Here is a 19,652-nt window from a genome sequence, read left to right as displayed (position 1 = left end):
ACAGTATGGTACTGGCACAAAAACAGAAAGATAGATCAATGGAATAGGATAGAAAGCCCAGAGATAAACCCACGCACATATGGACACCTTATCTTTGATAAAGGTGGCAGGAATGTACAGGGGAGAAAGGACAGCCTCTTCAATAAGCGGTGCTGGGAAAACTGGACAGGTACATGTAAAAGTATGAGATTAGATCACTCCCTAACACCATACACAAAAATAAGCTCAAAATGGATTAAAGACCTAAATGTAAGGCCAGAAACTATCAAACTCTTAGAGGAAAACACAGGCAGAACACTCTATGACATAAATCACAGCAAGATCCTTTCTGACCCACCTCCTAGAGAAATGGAAATAAAAACAAAAATAAACAAATGGGACCTAATGAAACTTCAAAGCTTTTGCACAGCAAAGGAAACCATAAACAAGACCAAAAGACAACCCTCAGAATGGGAGAAAATATTTGCAAATGAAGCAACTGACAAAGGATTAATCTCCAGAATTTACAAGCAGCTCATGCAGCTCAATAACAAAAAAAACAAACAACCCAGTCCAAAAATGGGCAGAAGACCTAAATAGACATTTCTCCAAAGAAGATATACAGACTGCCAACAAACACATGAAAGAATGCTCAACATCATTAATCATTAGAGAAATGCAAATCAAAACTACAATGGGATATCATCTCACACCAGTCAGAATGGCCATCATCAAAAAATCTAGAAACAATAAATGCTGGAGGGGGTGTGGAGAAAAGGGAACACTCTTGCACTGCTGGTGGGAATATGAATTGGTACAGCCACTATGGAGAACAGTATGGAGGTTCCTTCAAAAACTACAAATAGAACTACCATATGACCCAGCAATCCCACTACTGGGCATATACCCTGAGAAAACCATAATTCAAAAAGAGTCATGTACCAAAATGTTCATTGCAGCTCTATTTACAATAGCCAGGAGATGGAAACAACCTAAGTGTCCATCATCAGATGAATGGATAAAGAAGATGTGGCACATATATACAATGGAATATTACTCAGCCATAAAAAGAAACGAAATTGAGTTATTTGTAGTGAGGTGGATGGACCTACAGTCTGTCATACAGAGTGGAGTAAGTCAGAAAGAGAAAGACAAATACCATATGCTAACACATATATATGGAATCTAAGAAAAAAAAATGTCATGAAGAACCTAGGGGTAAGATGGGAATAAAGACACAGACCTACTAGAGAATGGACTTGAGGATATGGGGAGGGGGAAGGGTAAGCTGTGACAAAGTGAGAGAGTGGCATGGACATATATACACTACCAAACGTAAAATAGATAGCTAGTGGGAAGCAGCCGCATAGCACAGGGAGATCAGCTCGGTGCTTTGTGACCACCTAGAGGGGTGGGATAGGGAGGGTGGGAGGGAGGGAGATGCAGGAGGGAAGCGATATGGGAACACACGTATATGTATAACTGATTCACTTTGTTATAAAGCAGAAACTAACACACCATTGTAAAGCAATTATACTCCCATAAAGATGTAAAACAATAAATAAATAAATATAAAAAGCTTTGGTCTTATATCTGTCCAATAATGATAACCTACATCAGTTTTCTTTACCTATTTGTGGGTAGTTTTATTTTTGGTATCTCCATAAAGAGTATATACGTGATTTTGTTTTTTATTCAAATTGCTATCTCTGTGCCTTTTAATAAAGAAGATCAATCCATTTATATTTACTGTGAACTATTAATATATTTGGAACTATTTCTACTTCCTGTTTTCTATTTATCCTTCCTTTCTTCTGCTTATTTTTTTTTACTTTTTTAAGCTTTCCTTTCTTTTACTGAACTGATCAAGTTTTCAATATTCTCTGCCACCCACCTTTGCTGGTTTGGAAGCTATAAACTATAGTTTTATTATTTTAGTTTTTTAATCATATATACTTAATTATAGATTGTTCTTAAAGAGTGTGAAATTAGTTAATATTTCTATCCTCTTCTTGAACATGATGTGGACATTAAATGTTATACATTCCCACTGAAAAAAATTTCCCCACACGTACAACCTATTTGTTGTTACCATCCAGAGTTACAATGTGCAGTTTGGTAGCCATTAGCTACATGTGGCTAATGAGTCCTTAATATGTGGCCAGTCTGCATTGAGATGTGCTCTAAGTGTAACATATATACTGGATTTTTAAGATTTAGCATGAAAAAATGAAAGTATCAATAAAATATCTCAGTATTTTTTTATGCTGACTGCATGTTGAAATGAGAACATTTTAGGCATACTGGAGTAAATAAAATATATTATTAAAAATTAATTTCATGTCTTTTTTTTAATGTGACTACTAGACAATTTTTAATTTAAAATTATAATTGTATTGGATAGTGCTAATCTAGAGTTTTCATTTTAACTTTGTTTTAAATGCACCCTCCCCCACAAAAATCCTAAATTATTACCTTTCTGCTATTAATAATTAACATTTATAATTTCACTGAATCAAAATTCTTTATTCTAGAATAACAATTTACCTGGATATGAAATGGTATTGAACATTACTTTGTCTTAGTATTTAAGATATTACTCCTTTTTCTCCTAGCATCAACTCTTGTTGATAAGAACCAGTCAGTTCAATTATCGTACCTCTGAAGGTAATCTGGCCTCTAACTTTGGTGGCTTTTAAGATTTTCTCTTTAATCTGATATTCTAGAATTTCACCACAACCTGTCTAGATGTAGCTTTATCTTTGTTTAACCCACTTGATTCTAGAGTTTACTTTTGATTCAAGGATTCAGGTCCTTCAATGCTGAAAATTCTCAGCCTTTGTGCCTTCAAAATTTAGTTCTCCTCCAATCTCTGCAACTTCTTTCTTCTGTAACTGAGATATTATACATCTCAATCTGGGTGAATTTTTTACTAATATTTTGTAACCCATTAATTCTCTCATCAGTGGTGCAAAGGGTAACGTTTATCCCGTTTATTAAGTTTTTTAATATACCAACTATATTTTTAATTTGCAAAAGTTCTAGTTGGTTTTTTTCCACATTAACCTAATTTTTTTCATAATTTTAAGCTATTAGTGGGAAGTATCCCTTATTTCTTTGAGCATACTAAAAATGCTTTAAAGTTTCTTCCAGTCAATGGAATACCACGCAGCCGTTAAAAAGAATAAAATCATCCCATGGGTACAAATATGGAATGATCTTAAATATGTCATTAAGTGAAAAAGCCAACGTATGTAATAGTATGTGCAGAATGCTACCACTTATATAAAAGTTTATGTATATGTGTGTACATATGCTAGTACATGCATGAACTATCTCAGAAAGGATAGCAAGAAACTGGTAGTAGTGGTTGCCTCTGGGGAGGGGAACTGGGTGGCTAGGGGAAAGAGGTGGGAGATAGACTTACTTTTCACTGTTTACCCTTTTGTACCTTTGAATTTTGTACCACGTGCATGTATTACCTAGTCGAAAAAAAATAAAATAATTCATTTTTTAAAATGAAGTCTTTGTTGGACTACTCCAAAAAATTAATTTTATCCAGAGAAAATACCTGTTCTAGTTGCTGGTTTTGTTATGATATTAACATTAGATATCTTCATGAGTTTGGGAAGTTTGGTTATATAGGCTTATTTTGAGCAAGAAAGATTTAAAATTTTTTTCTCTTTCTTCCTATTTAATGGTTTTATAATGGATTTCTGGAACCAAATCCACTACTAGGCCTTATAATGACATTAAGGCCTCCAGTTTCATGATAATATTGGAGCTATCACATATATACCTTCAGTCACCAACTCAACAATGGCTTCATTCAATTCCTGGTCATGAGGCTGTATCTTTATCATCTAAAACCTACAGCCCCAGGTAATTAATAGTTTTTTCCTTTTTTCAGCCTCATTCCAACTAAACCCCTGGCTTCATATAGTAATTCTGGCTCTGATTCCTGCCTCACATGAAACACTTTTAGCATTTTTGATTCCTGACAGGAGCTAAACTACTATATGTCAGTGCCTGACTGAAAACCCAGTGGGCTTATGGTTTCAACCCTGTAACAGCTTTGTGTCTGTGTTCCAGTCTGGCCATATGGCCACAAAGATGTTTATGTTGTTTCAGAGCCTGGCTGTATCTTTTGTGCTATTTAATCTATTGTTCTATATGTTTGGAGCTAGAGGTTACATCAAAATTCAATATGTCACCTTGACTAGAAGTAATTTCCTCATAAATTATTATTTTTTGAACATTAAAAGTAATCATTATGAAAGTCATATAATCTCATTATATAAAGTTTAGAAAATAGAAAATTACTCATAATCCATTCATTCTAACACATCCACTGCAAGCATTTAAAAATATTTCCTCCTAATCTTTTTCTTCTGCATCATGTCATATTTGTATAATTTTTATGATTTTAACCTGTACTATTGCAAGCATTTGTCTGTGCTGATATGTAGTCTCTGTAACCATCATTTTAATGACTGCATATTAGTCCACCAAGCTATTCAACTGTTATCTACTTCCCACATTATTGAGAATTTAAGGAGCTTCCAACAATGCTATAAAGAAGTTTTTCTGTGCATATATGTTTTTTTCCCTCAATAGTATGAATTTGGGGGCTGGTGGTGACAGAGGCTAAGCAGTGGGAGTGCCCAAAAGCATTACAGGACTATCATAATACATGGCTGAGATTCATAATGATGACCCTAATACACAAGGAGAAAAGGTGAGATCATATGGAAGTGAAAATGCATTTCAGAAAGATTCCAATCCAAAATGGTTAACAGTAAGTTTTGTAATTAAAGGGCTAAGTTTCACAATTCCAAATGTGTATCACCTAGTACTGCTGGACAAGGCATTATAAATTTTCATTAACTTCCAAAACAGAATATTTTGGGTCACATTAATAAAGTTCACTTTTTCACTACAATACTAACCTTATATTATTTACACAGTCTTCATGAGCTTCAGAAAGTGTTTTTATGTGCTTTGAAGATATAGGATCAAAAAGCAGAACTTCAGTCTGTTCACAAGCAACTGTCAGCACTGACCTGGAAGCAAATGACACATTTCTCTTATTTAGTTTTTTAGCATTCTCTGGTTATTGATATTCAACTATTTATAACTACACAAGTTATAGATGAATAACTTCTTTTTGTCCACATTAGTAGCAGATATTTAAAAGACTGACACTACTCACTGTTGAAAGTAGTAGTAGGAAATGGTACTCTCATACATTATGGTGAAGTGTAAACTGGTGCGGCTTGTGTGGAGAGTACCACTATCTATCAAAATTTTAAACATGCATACCTTTTGACTCAGCAATTTTTTTCTGGGAATTCAATCTAGAGAAATAATTATTTCTAAATACAAAGAAGCACATTTAAAGATATGCTGCATTGTAGGGAGAAATTGAAAGTAACCTAAATGTACATAAAAGAAGGAATGGTTGATTACATAAACCATAGTATATAATACTTTACAATATAGTACAACATTTAAAAAGAAAGGGATAACTTTATGTGGGTATGAAGAACTCTAAAACATTTTTAAATGAGAAAAGCTGGTCGCAGAAAAACATGCATAAATGAGGCAACTTAGGAAAAAAATCATATACAACAAAATTAGGTATTTCATCATTATCTATTAAAATGCACTGAAAAGGTCTAGCATATACCCTACCAAACCAGTTTGATATAGTCAACCTTAACCTTTTCCTTTATGGATTTTTAGTATTATCTCTTGTTTCAGCCCTTTCCTATTACAAAGTTGTATTTTTATAAACCCCATATTGATTTCTGAAAATCTATTGTCATTTATTTATTTTACCTTAGTTTTCTGTAGGTGCTGATCTTTCAGATTCAGACCTAGCAAATGAAATCCTGAGTCTTTGAAAGTTCAGGTCTTCTCAATTTATAGTTCCAATAACAAATGGTATTTGTACACTTTAAGATGAAAGTGCATAAGATGGAATTTTAAATGGCCAAATTTTTCTATTCAGAACAAACTTTTTAGATAAAGTGGGGAGGGAAAAATTCTACTAAATTGAAATTTTTTCCATATGTAGTAATCATGAAATTATCCTTTAAAGGGTGTCTGCATAAACCCTTTTGTGAGGCATCTGGATTTCAAAAGTTTACTAATATGTGAAGGATTTTTGTAGGATTTTTGTGCTAGTTGACCATGATGAGTAAAAGTATTCAAATTAATATATGTAATTTTAAAGGATGTATAAATAATCATTTCTTTTTGTTGGTCAGAAGTCATGAAATGAAATTTACTTTTTGTGCATAAAAGTAATGAATCAATGATTCTGGGAGAGTCTTAATCTTAAACATTGTACATAAGAGACCTATTAAAAAAAAAGACCTATAAAACTGATAGTCTTTTTAATTAATTTATTTTATTTATTTTCGGCTGTGTTGGGTCTTTGTTGCTGTGCGCGGGCCTTCTCTAGTTGCGGTGAGCGGGGGCTACTCTTCATTGCGGTGCGCAAGGCTTATCACTGCCGTGGCTTCTCTTGTTGCAGAGCACAGGCTCTAGGCACGCGGGCTTCAGTAGTTGTGGCTTGCCAGCTCAGCAGTTGTGGCTCGCAGGCTCTAGAGCGGAGGTTCAGTAGTTGTGGCGCACGGGCTTAGCTGCTCCGCGGCACGTGGGATCTTCCTGGACCAGGGCTTGAACTCGTGTCCCCTGCATTGGCAGGCAGATTGCTAACCACTCTACCACCAGGGAAGTCCCATTTTCTTGGTTTTAATACCAAAAAATCTATTACAATAGATTACAATCTATTTTTGTACATGGCATGATTTGTAACTTTTTAAAATGGATGTCATTTGTCCCAACATCAAAGCCTATACTTTTCTAAATGCTATCTTTATCATACACAAGTTTTTTGGGGGGACTCTATATTCTAGTCTATCCAATACCACCACAGTATTTTAATTTCTAAAAGGTTTGACAAGTGGCAAAGCAAGCCCCTCATTGCCCTAATAAACATTTTTTTGGGGTGCTAATGTCATACTTTCTCTTTCAAATGAATTTTAGATATAGCATTATCAGGTACTAATAAAAAATCTTGTTGGTATTTTTATTGGGATGCAGTAACTTTACAAATTAATTTGGTAGAATTTATATCATACAGTATTGAATCATCCCATCAGTAATATGCATAGTTTCCCACATATTCAAGATTTTCTTAGCAAGAGTATTGTAACAATCCTTGGAACTTTGAACATCCTTATACATTTAGAATTGACTTAGGAAGTTATGTACACACACACCCACACACACACAGATCCACCTGTGGGTTTTAATTGAGATTGTAATAAATCTAAAGAAAAGTTTGCATAGAATTGACATCTTGACAATATGGAGTCTTCCAATCCTTGAACATGTCATATCTCCATTTACAACAGAGATTTTCTCCATATGCATCATGCCTATCTTTTGTTATAGCTATTCCTGGGTACTTGAGGTTTTTTTGATGCTTTTGTAAATGTTCTTTTTAAAATTGTTTCATTTGTTGCTGGTACACAGAAGAGTAACTGATTTTTAAAATATTATTTATCATCAATCTTGCTATTTTATTTAATAATTTATCATAGGTTATTTTAGGTTTTCTTTGTCAATAATCATATCTATAAACAGTTGCTTTGTTCTTTTTTTTTAATATAAATTTATTTATTTATTTTTGGCTGCGTTGGGTCTTTGTTGCTGCGCACGGGCTTTTCTCTAGCTGTGGTAAGTGGGGACTACTCTTCGTTGTGGTGTGTGGGCTCCTCATTGCGGTGGCTGCTCTTGTTGTAAAGCATAGGCTCTAGGCACAGGCTTCAGTAGTTGTGGCATGCGGGCTCAGTAGTTGTGGTTTATGGGCTCTAGAGCACAGGCTCAGTGCTTGTGGTGCACGGGCTTAGTTGCTCTGCGGCATGTGGAATCTTCCCGGACCAGGGCTCAAACTCATGTCCCCTGCATTGGCAGGCAGATTCTTAACCACTGTGCCACCAGGGAAGTTCCTGCTTTGTTCTTTTTAATACTTCTTTTCCTTGCACTGGCTAGGACTTTCATACAATATTGAATAGAATGTTAATATAGCGTGCACTCTCATCTTGTTCCTTATCTTCAAGAATACATTCACCATTTCATCATTAAGCACAATGTTTGCTGTAGGGTTTGTTTTGGTAGATTCCTGTTATTGGATTAAAGAAATTCTCTTCTACTTAAAATCTGCTGAGTGTTTTTTTCCATTAATATACATTAAAGTATATAAAACATTTTCTAACACTTACTGAAATTATCCTATAGTTTTCTTTTTAATATGTTAATGTAGTGATTTACATTAATTTATTTTCTAATGTTAAATCAATCTTTCATTTCTACCATATTGCTAGATTCAGCTGGCTAAAACGGTGGGTTCACATCTCTGGCTACCCTCCATTTGCAGATCTTGGCCCTGCAATTTCCTCATTGCCTCAATTCTCTAATCCCTTCAAACATAACTTTTTATATCTTACATTAGATATTTATGTTTTTCTCTAGATTTTCTAATTATTCTCAGTTGGAGGGTTGGTCCAAACCATCTACTCCACTACTGGAAAGCTACAATCTCTACTTCTTGTATCAGAAAATATGTCCCCCTTTCATTCTGAATATTGTTTATTTGGGTATTCTCTTGATCAATCTAATGAGTGTTTTTCATTATTCTTTGTCTTTTCCAAGACAGATTTTTCTGTTGAGTATTTCTACTTAATTTTTAGAATTTCACTAATTTTACTCTTTATTGCTGTATTTCTTTCCTTTTACTTTCTTCAGATTTACTTTACTACAACTTCACTATTTTTACTATTTCTTGAGATGGACACTTAGCTAACTAATTTTCCTTGTCTTCCTTTCTAGTTTATTAAAGATTATAATTTTCCTACTGAGGATTTACTTATATCCCACAACTTTTGCAACGTGGTACTTTCATTATCATTTAGTTCTAAATATTTCTAATTTCCATTATCATTTCTACTTTGACTTATGAGTTATTCATAAATGTTTCTTAACTTGAAAATACATGAGGTTTTTCTAGTTTTCTTTTAGTTACTAATTTCTAGCAATCACATTATACTGAGAAACTACTTAATGATAATCTTTTGAAATATGTGGCCTTACAGGAGAGCAATTTTTAAATCATCCTTGTATGTTTGCAAAAAAAAAAACCATGAGGCAGCTGTTACATATAGTCAAATGTGATATTCAAAAAAATTAAATATTCAATAGTAATATAAATTAACATGAATAAAAATTTTAAAACATTAAAAAATTAAACTAACCTATAGGTTATAAAAATGCTTGCCAAGTGGTATTACTTCTAACTCAAATTGTTCATCAAATTATTCTAGTAATTCCCAATCATTTATTAATTTTTGGAAATTGTAGCCATAATCGTTTTTTGACACAGATGCTTTTGTCTGAACCATGAACTGTCACAGGAAATTGCATAAAGCCCCTCCAAGAATTTCCACGTTAAATAGGTAGTCATTCATATAAAACACACTTATGGTTACCAAAGGGGAAAGGGAAGGAGGGAAGGATAAATAAGGAGTATGGGATTGACAGATACGAAAAACAGATAAGCAACAAGAATTTACTATATAGCACAGGGAATTATATTTAATATATTTTAACAACCTATAATGGAAAAAAATCTGAAAAAAATATAACTGAATCACTTTTCTGTACACCTGAAACTAACACAATATTGTAAATCAACTATACTTCAATTTTAAAAAAGTCCTCATAAATAGGTAGTCATCAAGTAACCTGTAGACTTGATAAGTAAAAAAAAAGTCACTCTTAATAGCAACAGAATTGTTCATGGGAAGTGAATTCTCTTTTCAGCTTTTGCTGCAGTTAACAGTAAGTATATTAAAAAATTTTTGGCCTTTATAATGCTTGCTGTTAATTTTTATATTCAATTACATTAGTAACTAAGTCACAAAATAATTTATTGATATATCATATTTAATGATATCAAACCTAATCCCTCAGCCCAAATGAGACATAATGTAATACAGCAGTTAACAGCATAAACCAGAATACAAATCTTTTGTTTCATGACCTTTCAGCTTCTCAGTTCTCTCAACTAAATGTTTCTGGTAAAGAGACTACTTATGTTGGCAGTCAAGTTCATTAATAGAGTGTTATTAATGTCCATGGTGGGCATGTATTCAGTGGCTTTTGGCAAACTTATCCCACTAAATAAAGGTGAAATTCAGTAAGAATGATAAAATTAGGGAAGTACATCCCAGGAGTCATTCATCCATAAACCATCCTCATAGACCTCATTCACCTGCCATGGATTGTATCCTGCAAAGGGTATGCACACTTTGCCAAGAGAATTAATGTTTGGATGGTGCCTGCACTAGTGCCATTACTCTCATCAGACTGCTCTTTTCATGTCTCTGGATCTCCCCAGAGGCTGCAGTTCCCACAAATGACCATGTGAGAATGACTGGGAGAGTGTGTGAGAAAGGCAGGCAGCCCCACACTAAGGGGAGCCAAATGGTCACTCAGCATTTGCCTATGGATTTTTTGTGTGTGTGGGAGGATACCTGGCATGGGGAGAAGAGCTTAGAGTGGATGCTAAAGGTCTCTAGTAAGATGTTTCTTGGCAGGTTGCTGTGCCAGTTCGTAAATCTTTAGTTGCTATATAATGGGTTACTGAGAGATCCTATGGAAGGTGCTTAAGCACTAGGAAGGCACTCAGTGAGCTTGGGGCAGTAACTAACTACTCAACCACCATGGATATATATTAATATTTTAACAACTGGTACAGGTGAACCAATGTGTACTAGCTGAATATCAGGCCTGAATGCAGTATTCTATACATGCCCTTTAGAGCAAGATTTTAAGCGGTGCTGTTTCTATCGTGTGTACCCTTATGTTTGTGTCTGCCTGCTTAACTGAGGTATGCTATAATATGTATTAAGATCATCCCCTATGATGATAAATTTTTCTTTTTTCTCCTTGAAATTATCAATTTTTGATGTATATAAATAAAAAACCCTCAATTTCAGAACTGTTTTATCTTCCAGGTGAATTGAGCTATTATCATTATGAAGTAACCTTCTAACTCTAGTAATTTTTTTTTTGCCTTAAATCCTATTTTGTATATTAATATAGCTCACCAGCTTTCTTTTGTTTAGAATGTTTGATATGTCTTTCTCTATCCTTCTAGAATGTGTTTGATATATCCTCTCCTGGGTACAAGAAGTACTAGTACTTCTATATTATAATTAGTAATATTTAGATTTATGTTCAGCCATTCTTTGTGCTTTTTGTTATACCTTTTCTACTTTTCTCTCCTTTCCCTTTCTTGACTTCTTTTGGAATTTTTTCTTCTCATTCCAAAATTTTTTCTTCTACTAGTCTGGAAATAATATATTTACTTGTCTTTTGGTGGTACGCACACATTAAAGCCTAAAGTTAATATATCACAATTCTCCCTCAAAAAAAAGAAAAAAGGAATTTAGAGCATCCTTTCATAATTTATGCTATTGTTGTCTACTATTTTAGCTACATCTCTGTTAATCCCAAAAGAGAAAATCAGATTTAATTTTACATACAAATTTTCCACTTCCTTTGTTCTTCATTCCTTCTAATACCTCTGACCTTACAGTTCTGATTGGGTGCATATGTATTTATTTCATCTTTGTTCTTGACAAGAACAAAGAACCTATCTTTGCTAGGTACAGACATCTAGATTGGCAGTTTTTTACAGCATAGTAAAAAATAATCACGACTGTCCTCTAATTTACATGATTATTGATGACTAATTGGCTTTCACTCACATAGTTACTCCTTTAAAGGTTTTTTTCTCTAGCTTTTATGATTTTATATTTGTTGTCCTGCAGTTTCACTACATGGCTAGGGAGAATTCCTGCTTGGGGTGTGCTGGGCTTCTTAAATCATGGTTTGGTACCTTTCTTCAATTCTGGAAATCTCTCAGCTATTATTGCTTCAAGTTTGTTTTACCCTATTATCTATCTCATTTTCTTTAGGAACTGACCAAGTACATGATATGCATTTTCTCTCTACACTTCATGTCACTAAGCCTCCTTCATATTTTCAGTCTCTGTCTCTCTTGTCTGCATTTTGGATAACTTCTTCACTTCTATTTTCCAATACACTAATTTTCTCTACAGCAGTGCCTAATGTGTTCTCATAGAGTATAGCCTAAGAAAGTCCCATATTATCTAATCTATTAATATCATATTTCCTTTTTCAAAATGTCATTTTAGGAGTTGACAGATTTATATTGACAGTGTTGCTATTGCTTAAAACATTTTTGGAATTCTTTAGAAATTACCTTCTAGTCCATGTATCCTTTTTTTTTTTTAAGTGCCAAATTCTAGTCTGGTCTCTATCAAATTCACAATTTTAATTCTTACCTTCTGTATCACCTCTTCTTTTTGTACTGAGAAGTCCTTGTGACAGTGGTTACGGTATCCAGTAAGCTGATTTAACTCATATATGACTGAAGGATATGAGAAATCATTTCATTTAACACAGTTTGTCATTTTATATAAAACCATTTTAAGTCCTATAAAAATTTGAGGTATATTAGTAGATGTAGTCAAAAGACTAAAAAATTAAAACACTGAACCATTTTCACCTACCACCTTGACATAAATGAAAAAGCATGGCAATGTGCAATATTGGCAAGGGTATGGGAAGACAAGTACTTTCATATGGGACTGACAGGAATAAGAATTGGTACAGCCTTCACAGAGGGCAGTTTAATAATAGGTATCCAGAATCTTCATAACCTTTGACTCATTCTAGGGACTTACCATAAGGGAATACATAAATCTAAAATATTTGTTTAGAGAGAGTTTATTTAAACTAATGAAAAATTTTAAATAATGTTGTAGAAATATATTCATTAACATAAATAATTTGTAATATATTATATGAAAAAAAGCAGGCTAAAAAATAGTTGATTCTATCTTTATGTTAAAATAAACATACACAGGGAGTTCCCTGACGGTCCAGTGGCTAGGACTTGGCACTTTCACTGCCATGGCCTGGGTTCAATCCCTGGTCAGGGAACTAAGATACCACAAGCTGCATAGCATGACCAAAAAAAAAAAAAAATTTTTTTTTTAATAAATAAATATATACAAGAAAAAAATTCCTTAGATAGCCATTCAATCTCTGGGATCATAAATGATATTTAGCTTCTTTTAGCTCATTTACTGCCTATGTTTTCTAAAGTACATGTTAATTGCATAATTACACATTATCAAATTATTTTAAGTACTAGAGTACCTAACCACCTTTACAAAAATGTTACTATAGGAAAATGTAGCCCAGATTCAAACAAGAACTATCAGTAATATACTCCTCATTCTAATAGCACTGGCAATGAGAATTCCTTCTTCATAACTCATTCTATCCCTCTCACCCTCTACCTAAAATCCCACCTCCGAAGAGTAGAAATAGTTACTTCTGAAGGCCGGAGGTTGGGAGGAGAGGAACTGTGATATGTTGAAGAAAGGAACTGAAGGGTTATGAGGAACAGACTCCTGGTATTTTGGGAGAAGCTTTAGGAATAGGGCTTGAGGAAGGAAGTGAGGAGAGGAGGTTCCATGGATAAACTTCAGCAAAACAGTTTCTCCCCTCACCAATTTTCTCTGTATTCAGGTGCACAGTCACTGTTACTAGTCAACTGCTATAGGGAGAAACCCCAGATATCCCAGAACTGAGTCTGATTAAGAAAAAGCATTTGCAACAGTGAAAGGAAACAGGGTGTACTCGCTCAGTGATTCCAGATTCTGTTGCTTTGTTCCTTTGTCAGCACATTTTATGTCTTTCTTCAGCCCAATTTTTCACTTTGTTAACCTATCTTCTTTCAGCTTCTCTAGCATGATATGCTGCTCCTCCAACCACAGGTCCTTTGACATACCAGTTCCTCCACCTAAAGTATTTCTATCCCCTTCCAAACACTATCTTGACTAATTTCTCTTCTACTCATTTTTCCAATCTAGGTCAAGTGTCACTTTCTCAGGGAAACCTTGAAAACTCTAGTCCACAACAGATTCTTTCAAGCCTGTATCACAATTTGTAAATATACATTAAGAAATTATTTAGTATGGTTATTAATGTCTAGTTGAACCAATACGTCCCAAGACCAATGAAAGCGGTGCCATTAGCTGGTTTGCTCACCACTGCCACCTCTGCCTCTGGAGCACCGCAAGTGCTCAACAAATATTGGGTTGGCCAAAAGGTTGTTCAGCTTTTTCTGTAAAATGGCTCTAGTAACCCTTAGGTGTCTTTAACTTCATTCAAAACAATTTTGTTAGATTGTATGTGACAGCTGTCCTATCAGTGTGCATTTTTAAAAATCTTATCAAAATTGATGAATTTTTGTGTAGCCATTTTATTATTGAAGATGGAAGAAAAAAGCAACATTTTCGTCATATTATGCTTTATTATTTCAAGAAAGGTAAAAACACAACTGAAATGCAAAAAAAGATTTGTGCAGTGTATGGAGAAGGCGCTGTGACTGATCAAACGTGTCAAAAGTGGTTTGCGAAGTTTCATGCTGGAGATTTCTTGTTGGACAATGTTCCATGGTTGGGTAGATCAGCTGAAGTTGATGGCCGTCAAATTGAGACATTAATTGAGAACAGTCAACGTTATACCATGCGGGAGATAGCCAACATACTCAAAATATCCAAATCAAGCACTGAAAATCATTTACACCGGCTTGGTTATGTGAATCACTTTGATGTTTGGGTTCCACATAAGTTAAGCAAAAAAACCTTCTTCCCCGTATTTCTACATGCGATTCTCTACTTAAATGTAATGAAAACGTTCTTTTTTTTTTTTTTTTTTTTTTTTTTTTTGTGGTACGCAGGGTCTTTCACTGTTGGGGCCTCTCCTGTTGCAGAGCACAGGCTCTGGACGCGCAGGCTCAGGGGCCATGGCTCGCGGGCCCAGCTGCTCTGCGGCATGTGGGATCTTCCCAGACCGGGGCACGAACCCGTGTCCCCTGCATCGGCAGGCGGACTCTCAACCACTAAGCCATCAGGGAAGCCCAGGAAAACGTTCCATTTTTTTTTTTTTTTTTTTTATTTAGTTTTTTTTTATTTTTGGCTGTACTGGGTCTCTGTTGCTGCACCCAGGCTTTTCTCTAGTTGAGGCGAGTGGGGGCTACTCTTTGCTGTGGTGCACTGGCTTCTCATTGCGGTGGCCTCCCTTGTTGAGGAGCGCTGGCTCTAGAGTGCAGGCTCAGTAGTTGTGGCGCATGGGCTCAGTTGTTCCATGGCATGTGGGATCTTCCCAGACCAGGGCTGGAACCCGTGCCCCCTGCATTGGCAGGCGGACTCCCAACCACTGTGCCACCAAGGAAGCCCACGTTCCATTTTTAAAACAAACTGTGACGGGCAATGAAAAGTGGATACTGTACAATAATGTGGAACGGAAGAGATCGTGGGGCAAGTGAAATGAACCACCACCAACCACACCAAAGGCTGGTCTTCATCCGAAGAAGGTGATGTCGTGTATATGGTGGGATTGGAAGGGAGTCCTCTATTATGAGCTCCTTCCAAAAAAACCAAATGATTAATTCCAACAAGTACTGCTCCCAGTTAGACCAACTGTAAGCATCATTCAATGAAAAGTGTCCGGAATTAGTCAACAGAAAATGCATAATCTTCCATCAGGATAACGTGAGATTGCATGTTTCTTTGATGGCCAGGCAAAAACTGTTAACAGCTTGGCTGGGAAGTTCTGATTCATCCGCCGTTTTCACCAGATATTGCACCTTCAGATTTCCATTTATTTAGGTCTTTACAAAATTCTCTTAATGGAAAAAATTTCAATTCCCTGGAAGACTGTAAAAGGCACCTGGAACAGTTCTTTGCTCAAAAAGATAAAAAGTTTTGGGAAGATGGAATTATGAAGTTGCCTGAAAAATGGCAGAAGATAGTAGAACAAAAGGATGACTATGTTGTTCAATAAAGATCTTGGTGAAAACAGAAGGCACTTTTTGGCCAACCCAATATTTGCTGAACGAGGGAGGGAATGAATGAATGAATGAATGAACAGCTAAGCAAATGACTAAGAATCCAGAGGCCTTGATGGGGTAAGAGTTGTATTATCTATGTCCGCTCATGGTGGAACCATGTGTAAATTTTTTCCTTTGATTGCTGTTGAACTTGTTCCTGTACTCACAAAACAAAGTTTAAAATATATATATATCACTTTGTGCTCCCGCTCCAGCTCCATGGCCCGGCCAGCTCCCTCCCTCCCTCCCTCCCCTGCAGCCAGATGCCTGCCCACCCCCCCCCCCCACACACACACACAGAGCAGCTGCAGGCAGCCGCTGACTCTGGAGGCTGAGTCATCACTACAGAGTGGGAAGGGCAGCAGCAGCAGAGAATCCAAACCTCAAAGGTGGTATCACAAAGTACCTTTTCTCCAAGTTGGGGGCTCAGAGGGGCACCATCATGAGCAATGTTACCACTGTGAAAGAAGGTTGGGTTCAGAAGAGGGGAGAATATATAAAAAACTGGAGGCCAAGATATTTCCTTTTGAAGACAGATGGCTCATTCATAGGATATAAAGAGAAATCCCAAGATATGGATTTACCTTATCCCCTCAACAACTTTTCAGTAGCAAAATGCCAGTTAATGAAAACAGAACAACCAAAGCCAAACACATTTATTATCAGATGTCTCCAGTGGACCACTGTTAATAGAGAGAACATTTCATGTAGACACTCCAGAGGAAAGGGAAGAATGGACAGAAGCTATCCAAGCTGTGGCAGACAGACTCCAGAGGCAAGAAGAGGAGAGAATGAATTGTAGTCCAACTTCACAAATTGATAATATAGGAGAGGAAGAGATGGATCCTTCTACAACCCATCATAAAAGAAAGGCAGAAAACATCTTACTCCCCTCCTCAGCACAACATTTATATGTGTGGAAGAAATATGTTAACAACTGCCATTTGCAAAAACTGTCAGCCAATTATCTTATGATATGCTATTATATTGGTGTGGATGGTTTTTAATCAGGTGAATCTTAAACCTGTCATTGTTTAAGACCAAATAATTGAAACATCACTTTATTTCAGTGTTTCAGCAATTAGCACTGAATGTTGAAAGGGCTTGTTAGGAAGCTGTGATTGATGTGCCGTCATACTACTTTATATAATTTGCATTTTTCCCTTATTGTTTTAATACTATTTTAGAAACTTGGAAATAAAGTGTTTTCCCTAATGATATGGTCCTTTTCTATTTACCATTCTATGTTCTCCTGAAAGCAGAAGCTGAAATGGCTCTGGTGTACTTCATGCTTGGTGCCCCAGCCTCACTAATGTCAGCAGGAAAGCGAACAATCTTGGAAGTTATAGCTTTTTATTTTGGTAGCTGCTTCTGAGCCAATGAGGGAAACAGATTTTTTCTTCCCTCAGTGCTCCAGAATAATAAGCACCAATTTATATATTTATAAGAATTGTAAATTATGGTTTTCATTGCTACAGAAAATTGAAAAGCAACTCCCTATTGAAAAAGTGGTATTTTAAGATTAACGGTACAAGTATTCAAAATAGATGAACATGCCATGTTTAATGTTAGACTATATCTGTTATAATAGACTTTAAATTAATCTTCAGGTAGGAAAATGCTAATTCTTAAGGTAATTATCCATGTAATTTGCTATTAGTACAGTGATTAAGAACTCTGGAGTTAGACTGCCTGAGGTCAAATCCTCTTTTTCCTATGTGCTAACCATGCGAACTTGGTGAGCTTCACAGTTACAACTTAGATTTAGTTAATCCGTCCTTTCCTTACCTGAAATTTCTATTCTAATTAGAATAATATTCTATACTTGATCTTGGCCAAATTTCTGAGAACCCTGTATGTCTTCCTTGAAGACTAATCCTCTACTTGTTAGTTGAATTGTATCCCTTTTCTTTTGTCACCTTAACCACGCTCTGCCCTTGTTCCTCAGTTACTGCAAAGAGAAAAACACAATCTAGCTTTACTCACCTTCTCAGAGAGAAAAAAGCTTCTTTTGCTCATGTATGTGCACATGTACACAATTTGAAATTTGACTGCGCTCATAAATTTAACGTCATATCCTGATTATTCTCACCCTTTGAGTAATAAACTACCTCGTTCAGTAAAAAAATATATATACATACATATATCACTTTGAAAATTCTCCACAGCCCAAAGTAAACCGAGGCCAAACATGAAATTTTGGTCAGCCAGGAGAAAGGCTGGATACCCTTAACAGAAGAATGTAGTCTAGCGTGGAACTTCACAGATGTCCCACATCACAACATACCTCTCTGCAGTGTCTTAGTATCTTACTGGAGCAAAGGAACGACGGACCGCGCACTTGTCCCCTCAGGGCAAGTCAGCACAGGGAACAGGGAGTCTGCAGGCTCCGTACCCTTGACCAAGCTTAGGTGGGAAAAACACAAGCCTAGTGTGACAGGGAAAGAACGGGCATTTATTCAAAGTGTACTTATTGAGCATCTACGGTGTGCCAGCAAACCCTAGCTCTGGACTGGCTCTGACAGACCTGTCGGGGGGCTTTTGGCACTTCTCCTTCACAGAGCGCCGGTCCTGAAGGGGAGCAAACCAGTCCCGGGCTCGCCTACCTCCAAGGCCCAGACGGAGCCTGCAATAGCGACAGAGTGCTTCATAAAGAGTCAGGGGCACGAAGGCCGGCCGCCCCAAACGGACTCTCAAACCCCGGCCCGGGCCGAGCGAGCGGGCCCCGGGCAGCCGCCCACCGGCAGCCGCGCCACGCGGAGACGGGTCCCCGCCCTCCGAGGGGCCGCGCTTACCCGTCGGGCGAGTACTCGAGGTTGAAGACGGCCCCATGGGTGCGGGTGCTGAGGTACACCGAGTCCGCGGGATGGATGGAACCATAGAGGTTAGTCATGGTGCGGAAATTGTCTCGTGCCGGATCCACGAACAGCCCGCGGCCCAGGCTGCGCTCTCTCAGCCACCCGAACAGCTGAGCGCCAGGGCCGCCCAGGCGGGCGCTGAGGCAGTGCCGGCCCCGGCTCCCGGCCCTGCAGTCAGGCCCGGGTTGCCGGCGCGGCGGGGAGGGCGGTGACTGCTCTCCCTGGGCGGAAGCGGCTGAGGACTTTAGAGCTCCGGGCGGCCGGAGCTCCCCCGCGCGCCCAGTCTGGGGCTGCGAAGGGGCGCAGGGGTGGCGAGGGCTCCCGCAGGGCGACGGAGGAGGGGCTGCGTCAGCCCCCGGCTGTAGCGACGGGGGCGGAGAAGGGAGCGGCCCGGCAGCTGCAGCCTGTCTCGCGTGGGGTGCCGGCTCCTCAGCCCCGGCTCCGGCCGCCCTGTCCCCTCCGGGGCTACCGGGCCCGAAGGGAAACATGACCAACGCACCGACCCCCAGCTCCTGGCTGCTGCCCCGCCCGCCGACACCTCGGCGCTCCCGCCCCAGCCGCCACTTCCGGCGTGCGGCGGCCTAACCCCACCGGCTGGGAAACCCGAGCCGCCTCTCGGCCATCATCCGCTGGGGACCAAGAAAGCAGGGACACCGCCCGACTGTGGGTACCGCATCCCGGAGGGTTGGAGGTCTGGAGCGACTAGGTGCGTGGGCGCGCAACTGAGGATGCCCAGGGTCTGGGCT

At 37.7% G+C, this 19,652-nt stretch overlaps 1 protein-coding gene across 1 annotated transcript in view; it reads right to left on the bottom strand.

Moving 5' to 3' along the window:
- Positions 1 to 19,394, bottom strand: part of DCAF10 (DDB1 and CUL4 associated factor 10) — a 50,679-nt gene extending 31,285 nt beyond the window's left edge. Inside the window, exons 1-2 of the mRNA XM_065879463.1 lie at positions 18,844 to 19,394; positions 4,929 to 5,042 (exon numbers count right to left, since the gene is read on the bottom strand). Coding sequence (XP_065735535.1) covers positions 4,929 to 5,042; positions 18,844 to 19,394 — 665 coding nt within the window. The remainder of the gene's footprint in view (positions 1 to 4,928; positions 5,043 to 18,843) is intronic.
- Between the last annotated feature and the right edge of the window lie 258 nt (positions 19,395 to 19,652).

This window comes from Phocoena phocoena, chromosome 6 (assembly GCF_963924675.1).
Source record: "Phocoena phocoena chromosome 6, mPhoPho1.1, whole genome shotgun sequence".
NCBI classification, from domain to species: domain Eukaryota; kingdom Metazoa; phylum Chordata; class Mammalia; order Artiodactyla; family Phocoenidae; genus Phocoena; species Phocoena phocoena.
The sequence above is the reverse complement of the archived record's forward strand: the minus strand, read 5'-3'. Positions and strand labels throughout refer to the sequence as shown.